Genomic DNA, 8,273 nt, shown 5'->3' with positions numbered 1-8,273 from the left:
CAGGGCGATCAGCCTCCAGCCTTGAGGCTCTGCCTTCCGGGGGCCCCTCGCGTCAGCCTGGCCAGCCCCTCGGCCTGAGGCATTCAGGGGCCTGGGGTTGCCAGCGTTGGAAGAGCTTCTCCTCGCCTTCCCACAATTCCTATCCAAGTGGAGCAAAAGGACCCAGCCAACTGCTTGGCAACACTTAGATTAGACTTTCACTTGGGCCTCTCAGGATCCTGCTATAGCACAGTTCCCAGGGAGCTGCTATTTCTACATAAACCGCAGGGCCCAGTGCAAAGCGAACACCTGAGACCCCTTGTTTCACTGTCGAGGTGGCTTAAGCAGAGCATTGCACAAGCATCCATCCCTTCTGATCTACCCCAGCAACTGCAGGGGCGCTAGTCCTAAAGTGGGTGCCTGTCCTTCTGTCTGCATCTGCATGGCAGTGCCCCCTACTGGCTCAAGTAGGCCATCACACCTGAGCTCAAAACCAAACCCTGATTCTTGCAGGTCTGCCTCCTGTAAAATGGGGATAATAATGTACCCATCTCATTTGAGAGGCTTTTGAGAGTCAAAGGCTAGGTGCAGAGCATATAGCAGGGCTTCGGTAGCACCTCCTCCCCTCAGTGCCCACTACCCACCTGACAAAGCTGTTTAAGGTCCCCAGAGGTCCCATTAGATCATAGGCTCTCCAAGACACCTGAATTACTGTTGCTCACTCTTGCATCCATCCCTGGGGCCAGCTCAATAAATATTTGTAGAATAAATGAAGGAAGCAGCGAATGATCCTAGGCTGGTTTGATATGTCCCTAACACTTCTGTAGAATGTGTAGAGAATTCTCTAGAATTCCTTAGAATGTCCTTGCTGTCCCACTGGAATGCTCTAGTAGAAACTACACTCACCCCTGAAGAAATCCATACTTCTCGGTTACCATACGTGAGAGAGTCAGGACCTTCCCCAGGTTTTGCCTCACGGACTCAGGGCAAGGACAAAGCACAGCCATGGGGCTGCTCCAACACAGCAGAATCCCTCCTAAGTCCTTCTTCCCAGGCTCTGCCCACACACCTCAGGACCAGCTAAATGTACTCAGGTGCCTTCTACATATAAGTCATATATTATATAAATATCTATACAGCCGGCCCTCTGTGTTCATGGATTTTGCATCCATGGATTCAAATGTCTACACATCAAAAATATTTTGGAAGCACCAGGCATGATGGTGCATGCCTATAATCCCAGCACTTGGGAGAAGGAGGCAGGAAGATTGCAAGTTCAAGTCCAGCTTTGGGTACATAGAGAGACCTTGTCTCAAAAATAACACAGTATGTGCGTGTTTATGTGGGGTAATATATAAATAACACATATATATTTGTTATTGCTTTGTATATATAAATTTTTTTGGTGGGACTGAAGTTTGAACTCAGGGTTTCTCACTTGCAAAGCAGGGGCTCTACCACTTGAGCCACACCTCCAGTTAATTCTGCTGTATTTTGGAGATGGGGTCTTGCAAACCATTTGCCCAGACTGGCCTCAAAATGCCACCCTAAATGATAAAGCATAACAACTGTTTTCACAGTGCTTGCATCTCATTGAGTCTTATGTCATCCAGAAGTGGGAGAGTTAGCACAGGTTCCATGTGAATGGTGACCATTTTCTCTAGGGACCGGGCGGTCAGTTATAACCTGGGTGTTGCATCCATCATGGGCCCCAAGGTGCTGCCGTAATAACCCACAGGGTGCTGCAACACACCTGCTGGCCCTTCCGCCTATGTCATAATATTCCCAGGGCCAGCTCTGCTAGGTCCAGGGCCATGACAGGATAGGACATAGCAAGCCGCACCTCGTCTCCAGGCAGTGGGTCTGAGCCTTCTGTCACTGTAAACCCAGGACCCTGCCAGAACTAATTTCCCTACTAAACAGCAATGCCACTGGGGCCTCCTGTAATAGGCATGCAACAGAATATTCCAGAAGCATGCTAAAACGGACTCCACATCTGTGACACACTACCAGGGCTTGCTATAACAGATCTAGGATTCTACAACCATTTACTGCCTCTGGGGCTATCTTATCTGCCAAATACCCTTGTCCTTAAGTCTGTCTGAAGGGACCCAGGCCTGCTATAGCATGGTACCACAGAGCCTCTCTTGACAACAGGCTTAGGGCTTTGACATAATTGCCACCTGTGTAGCATGTACCAAAACACTTTGCCACGATTCACACAGGAGCATTCTTTCTCCCAATGGGACAGGGAGGCATGAAAACACCTTAAAGCCAGGTGTGGTAGAGCACGTCTGTAATCCCAGCACTCAGGAAGATGAGGTAGGAGGATTGGAAAATTCAAGGTCAGCCTGAGCTACCTAGGAAGAAGCTGTCCAAAAAAAATTCACTTTATAGATTAGGAAATTGAGGCTCTGTGATTGGGGAAGTTCACTTGTCCAAGGTGACACAGCTAGCAGATTTAGGAGGTCTGTGTTTGGGGGTTCCTGCTCATGTTCACCACTTCCGGCTTAGGGGTCAAGTCTTCCCAGTGAGCATTGTGTACCTGGAAATCCATTCATCCTCTTGGTGACAAGTTTACGGAGAAGCTACTTGTTCCAGAAGCACCCTCCCTGCTTCCATATTCAGGTCAATGTACACACAGGTAGATAGGTAATATAGAATGGTATTTTTACTGTAAATAGACTCTTCATAGGACAGTTGAGCACAGGTGAGGGTGCTGTGGAGGGTGGGAGGCTTTGCCAAGTGGAACAGTGGTAAAGATTAAAGATGAAGACAGGTCACGGGTGTAGCTCAGGGGTAGAGCGTTTGCCTAGCATGTGCAAGGCCCTGGGTTTGATCCCAACGTTGTAAAAAACAAACAACATTGTAAAAAACAGAGAGGGAGCTCCTGGGTATTCTTGACAGAGGAAACAACCAGTGCAGACGCTCAGAGCAGGATGGAGGCCTGGTGGGTGCTAGGGGTGTGAGACTTTAGCAAGAAAGGCTTGGTTGTCTAAGCAGGACCGATGGTGCTGTGGACCTTTCACCAAGGTCTTTTTTATCTTTTTTTTTAAGTGGACCTGGGGTTTGAACTTAGGGTTTTGCCCTTGCAAAGCAGGTACTCTACCCCTTGAGTCACACCTCCAGTCTATTTTGCTTTGGTTATTTTGGAGATGGGGCTCTTCCAAACTATTTGCCCTGGACTGTCTGTCCTTGATCCTCCCCATCACAGCCTCCCAAGTATTTAGGATTACAGCAGTGAGCCACCCACCAGCATCTGGTCTTTGCAAGGCCTCAGGCCTGCCAGTGACAGACCAGGTAGCCTGTCACAACGGGGTGCCAAGGAGACGCCCCAACAACCACTAGGAGGAAACTGGGGAGCAGGGACTGTTGTTGTAAACACAGGGCCCCACCCCAAACGGAAGCACCTGCGGCCAGAGGGGGCCGCACCTCCACGCCCTGACTCCTCTTTGGGTCTCTATCCCCTGCTGCCTTAAGTTGTCCCCTCCCTCCTGGTCTCTGATGCCCCTTCTCTGTAGGTTGCAGGTTCCTCCTGTTGGGTTCCTCCCCACCTTGCACAGGGCGGCGGCCCCCCTGACCTGTCCCTGCCCCTTCCTGCCCCCTTTGATGCGGGCCCACTTCCTCTGGCAGGAACCCCCGCCCTCGCTGGCTGGCCAGGGTAAAAGGCAGAAGTGGGGCCCACTGGGTGCGGCATCCCTGAAGCAGCATCGACTCCTCTCCTCATGGGCCCTGTCTCCCAACCCTTGTACCAGTGCTGTGCCTCAGACCCTGGTACAGGCCTGGGGGGCAGGGACCTGGGGACCTCAGCACCTGCAGACTGAGGACTGAAGGCAGCAGGCAGCTCCAGCATTCCATCTAGCTGTAGCTTGGACGTACGTGGGTCTCTCCCTGTAAGGTGCAAGTCCTCTCTCTTCTAAATTCTCCCTCTGCCTTGCTGAGCCTCTCTGCCTGTGTACCTGCAGGACACTTGTGGTTGTCCCTCCAGCTCAGCCTGGAGGTGACATTCCTAGCTCCCAAGCCTCCACTCAAGGAGGCCATGAGTCTTTCCCTGACCACCTAAGCCTTGCTACCATCCTCTCTGCCTGCAGCCCTCTCCTGGCTCAAGTATCAGTGAGCAGCAAGAGCCCTGGCACCGCAGAGCTGGCTTCCAGGCTGCTCCCCACCCAGCCACTTGCTCTCAGATTTTGATACTGCTGGTGCAGAAACTCCCACAATTGGAGGCCTCTGCCTGGGACTCCAGGCAGAGAATTTCCCTCTCCCAAGTGTTTTTCATTATTTCTAAGTGAGCACCTGGGTGCGCTTCTGTGAGAGTTGTGTGTGGGTAGGGGGAAGAGGGGAGGGTGTCCCAGGGCCCTGCTCACCTCTCAGCTCCCTCAGGGAGATGGAGGCTCAAGTGGAAAGCCACACCTTCCCAGTTCAGAGGCAGACAACTGGGAAATGCCTCAAGCCTACACCCTCCTGCCCTCCACTCAAGGAGACCAGAGGACCTCAACCAAAGCCCAGGAGACCAGGAGCCTCCGCCCTCCCTCATTTCCTCCTCAGAGACTGGTGCATTGGTGGTGGGGGGAGGGAAGGTAAGAAGGGGGAAGCAGCACACCACCAGGTAGTGGCCTTGTCTACTCAGATACCAAGAGATGGGGGACAAGGACCAAAAAGAGAGGGCCTGGAAAGGGCTGCATCTTAGTTCAGGTGGTTCTGTCCCCATCCAGAGAGGGACCAGAGCACTCCCCATCACAGAAAAGCCTCGCCTCTGACAATCCCTCCCGCTGCTGAGGCACAGAGAAGCCAAGCCTGGTCTATAAAATAAGTTTATTTCGTTTCAGGAGCAGGCAGGCTTCCATTAGGCTTAGAACTTCTGGAACTGCTTCTTCGTGCCAGCAGCCTTGGTGACCTTGAGCACATTGAAGCGCACTGTCTTGCTCAGGGGCCGGCACTCACCCACGGTAACAATGTCACCTATCTGGACGTCCCTGTGGAGGCAGGCAGCAATAGGTGATGGGGGGGTTGTCCTAGTGAACCCCCAGGAAACATTCGTCCACTTTACCAGGCTCAGGGCGCTCCACTTTGGCTCCAGTCAACCCCAGCCCAGCTCTTGCTACCCTCAGGTGGCCCCAGTTACTCAGCACAAGCCCAAGGCATCTGCACCTTCTGTGATCTACACCTCACCAGAGAATGAGGGCCCTCCCCCCGTGGGGTGGTCAGCAGTCACCTCCCACCCAAGGGGTTAGTGGTCTTGGTGACACTGAGCCGATCCCCCATCGCTCAGAATCAATGCCTACTAACCCTTCTCTCCCCACAAAGTCGCTTCCCCCTTCGCAGCTGCAGCCCCAGCCCCCAACATTTTCCCACTTGTCTGGGGGATTGGGACATTGCCCCTTTCTCCGAATGTCAGTCTAACAGTCTGGGATGTGATAAAGCTAATAAGAAACACACTCAACTAACAAGTGTTTCATTCTAACACACACAATACAGGAATAAACCTTTTGGTCCTATGACTCCTAGGACAGAGCATAGTGGTGTAGCGGGACGTGTGTTTAATCCCAGCCAATCAGGAGGATGGATCAGTGGGATGTCAGATGAAGACAAGCCCAGGTAAAAAACTAGTGAGATCCCCATCTCAACCAACAAATCAGATGTGGGGGCCCATAACTGTTGATCCCAGTTACAAAGAATAGACAGGATGGTGATGGTCCTGCCCCACCCAGCAAGACATACTAACTAAAGCAAAAAGAACTGGAGCCCTGGCTCAACTGGTAAAGCACCTGCCTAGTAAGTGAGAAGCCCTGAGTTCTACCTATTAGGACAACTGGGAAGAACAGGATATTAAAAACTCTGGGGGTTATAGATTTGCCAGAAATGCCATCTAGACAGTAGCTCCCTCAGGCAGTTTCAAGAGGGGGACCCACCGCAGGAGGGACTACTCACCTGAAGCAGGGGGACAGGTGCACCGACATATTCTTGTGGCGCTTCTCGAAGCGATTGTACTTTCGGATGTAGTGCAGGTAGTCCCGGCGGATGACAATGGTCCTCTGCATCTTCATCTTGGTCACCACGCCTGGGGAGGGGTCAGATCTAGTCAGGCCCCATGGGAAAGGGAGCAAAGGGTGATGTAGGGCATGCTGGGAGTCAAAAGCTGGGGAGGAACAGGGGCTCCCAGCCTGCTTTTGGCTGGCATCAGCTTTGCCAATTGGCTTTCTCAGCAGTGTCCATGGTGGACATCTGAAGACCATCGTGAGAACAGACATCACGTGCCAGTGTCCCCTGAATTCAGAAGCCTAGGCACCCAAGCATCTTCCTGCCAATAACTCAGGCCCCCAGAGCTGCTCACTCACCAGACAGAATCCGCCCTCGGATGGAGACATTGCCAGTGAAGGGGCATTTCTTGTCAATGTAGGTGCCCTCGATAGCCTGAAAGGATCAGAGAAAGCAGTAAGCCTTGGGTAAGCAGCTCCTGAACAAAAGCAGGGGCGTGGCCTCTTGAACAAAAACTACAATTCCCAGCAGCCCAGGGACAACCACTCAAAACACATGGGTAGAGAACTCTGCTCCACACGTGTCCAGGTTCACAGTTGGTCTGTGAGTCCACCCACCTCTTTGGGCGTCTTAAAGCCCAAACCGATGTTCTTGTAGTATCTGGGGAGCTTCTCCTTGCCAGTTTCTCCCAGCAGGACTCTCTTCTTGTTTTGAAAGATGGTTGGCTGCTTCTGGTAGGCTCGCTCTGTCTAAAGGGATGAGGAAGAAGCTGGTGAGATTACAAGCTTAGAGTAGCAGAGACCTGGCCTAGACTCCTTCCCAAACCCATCCCCTACCCTCCCCAAACGCCAGTGCCTCTGAAATAAATTCTTAAAACACAACCACCCCAAACTTGCCTATAATTCAAAGGCTAAACTCTAAGGTAAGCACTTTCTTACTCTAAAACACCTCCCACAGCCTGCAGAATTCACCCCTTAAACCAGAACCATCCAACATCCTGGGCAACTTTCCCTTCTTTTTCTACTGTGCAACCCACTTCAGTGCCAGCGGCCTACGGGTAGAGGCCAGGCAATGGTTCGGAGCCACAGCTTGCTCTGGCATGGGACACTATGAAAGGCCCAGGGAGACGGGCCTGCCATAAATCCAAACCCATGCATCCTGGGCAACTTTCAGAATTACTCTCCCAGGCACAAGGTCACTCACTCAGGATCCACTTATTTAATACGAGGGTGAAAATTAAATTTAAATACCCACCGACCGTCTGCCTGGACTTGCCCCTAGGGCTCAAGTCCCATAGGATTAACCCTTAAGGTTAAAAACCTCTTAAACCTTGGATTTTAAAGGATAATTCCTAAAACGCTTGAGCTTCCATTAATGTGCGGAACCCCCGGGATTTAGAAAGCGCTAATCTAGATTAAGGCAAACACACGCGCCCTCCGCTGAGTTAATCCCTAAAATATGGGGCACGCCTAAAATAAACCCCGAAGTAGGGCGCGAGGTCTTGTTTCCCCAGACGCGCCCCAAAGCTGGGGACCGGCCCCGCAGACTGCACACCAACCCCGAGCACATACTTGAATGTCCGCCATCTTTCCGGCCGCCTGAAAAAAGGAAAGCTGGGGTAGAGTCCGGGTTTCCTTATCGACTACGCAGGGGCTGGAGAGGAAGTGACGAATGCGGCGTAGTAGCACGTCTTTGGGCGGTGCTTCGGGAGCGACTGATTGACAGTCATCCCTAGCCTAACACGCGATTCCGGGACTGTACGTACGCGGCCATTTTGGTGACGGACAGAGAAGCGGGAAGCCGTACACAATATCTCGCGAGATTCTCAGGCTAGTCTTGGGTCAGAAGCGTTAGTTCAGCCTAGGGTGACCTATGCTATCGCGAGATTCGTAAGGAGGCTGTCATGTTTCTGAGGGGCGTAACTTCACGTGGGATTTGGAGACCGCATGGCGTATTGGTTGAACGTTTTAACGAGAAGTGGCGGCGGCCATCTTTCTGTGGGGCAGGCGCCCGGCGGGTCCTCCGAGTTTGATGTTGCTATGTTTGTGCGGGGCTGCACCTGCCTGAGCTTTTAGAAACTTAACGAAAGTTATTTGCTTCATTTCATCCACAGACCATAATTTAGTGAACAGGAGCCATTCTTCTATTTTTTTTTATACAATAGCGCTCAGGATTTATCGCGATGGAAATATTCTATACCCGAGCTACCCAACACCCTAGCAAGTGGCATTATTTGAAATGTGGCTTTGCTGGGACCTGAATTTTTAACTTTGTTTCATTTCATTAGATACAAATGTAAATAGCCGCTCGTGGCTTAT

At 51.7% G+C, this 8,273-nt stretch overlaps 1 protein-coding gene, 1 long non-coding RNA gene and 2 other non-coding genes across 7 annotated transcripts; 1 reads left to right on the top strand and 3 right to left on the bottom strand.

Annotated features, from left to right (window-relative positions):
- The first annotated feature begins 3,771 nt into the window (after positions 1-3,771).
- Positions 3,772-6,709, top strand: LOC141418056 (uncharacterized). Of its 4 annotated transcripts, none has more exons than XR_012442687.1 (3): positions 3,772-3,854; positions 4,360-5,574; positions 6,183-6,709. It is a non-coding gene; the product is annotated as an uncharacterized lncRNA (long non-coding RNA). The 4 variants fall into 4 exon arrangements; XR_012442689.1 differs by having other exon boundaries at positions 3,784-3,877; positions 4,457-5,574; XR_012442686.1 differs by having other exon boundaries at positions 3,784-3,877.
- Rps11 (ribosomal protein S11) lies at positions 4,775-7,685 on the bottom strand. Its single transcript, XM_020159957.2, has 5 exons — positions 7,527-7,685; positions 6,573-6,704; positions 6,315-6,390; positions 5,908-6,037; positions 4,775-4,952 (listed from the first exon to the last, which is right to left on the bottom strand). The coding sequence occupies exons 1-5, from the start codon at positions 7,539-7,541 to the stop codon at positions 4,829-4,831; spliced, it is 477 nt and encodes a 158-aa protein (XP_020015546.1). The 5' UTR covers positions 7,542-7,685; the 3' UTR covers positions 4,775-4,828.
- LOC141418331 (small nucleolar RNA SNORD35) lies at positions 6,148-6,235 on the bottom strand. The gene has a single exon (XR_012442994.1). It is a non-coding gene; the product is annotated as a small nucleolar RNA SNORD35 (small nucleolar RNA).
- LOC141418343 (small nucleolar RNA SNORA42/SNORA80 family) lies at positions 6,977-7,110 on the bottom strand. Its single transcript, XR_012443000.1, has one exon. It is a non-coding gene; the product is annotated as a small nucleolar RNA SNORA42/SNORA80 family (small nucleolar RNA).
- Positions 7,686-8,273: the final 588 nt, after the last annotated feature.

The sequence above is a fragment of the Castor canadensis genome, chromosome 16 (genome assembly GCF_047511655.1).
Source record: "Castor canadensis chromosome 16, mCasCan1.hap1v2, whole genome shotgun sequence".
NCBI classification, from domain to species: Eukaryota; Metazoa; Chordata; class Mammalia; order Rodentia; family Castoridae; genus Castor; species Castor canadensis.
The sequence above is the reverse complement of the archived record's forward strand: the minus strand, read 5'-3'. Positions and strand labels throughout refer to the sequence as shown.

Coding starts and splice junctions, on each gene's coding strand:
- Rps11 (XM_020159957.2), bottom strand. Junction 6,391..6,572: donor GCTTTAAGACGCCCAAAGAG/GTGGGTGGACTC, acceptor TGATCCTTTCAG/GCTATCGAGGGCACCTACAT. Junction 4,953..5,907: donor CACCTGTCCCCCTGCTTCAG/GTGAGTAGTCCC, acceptor CTGCCTCCACAG/GGACGTCCAGATAGGTGACA.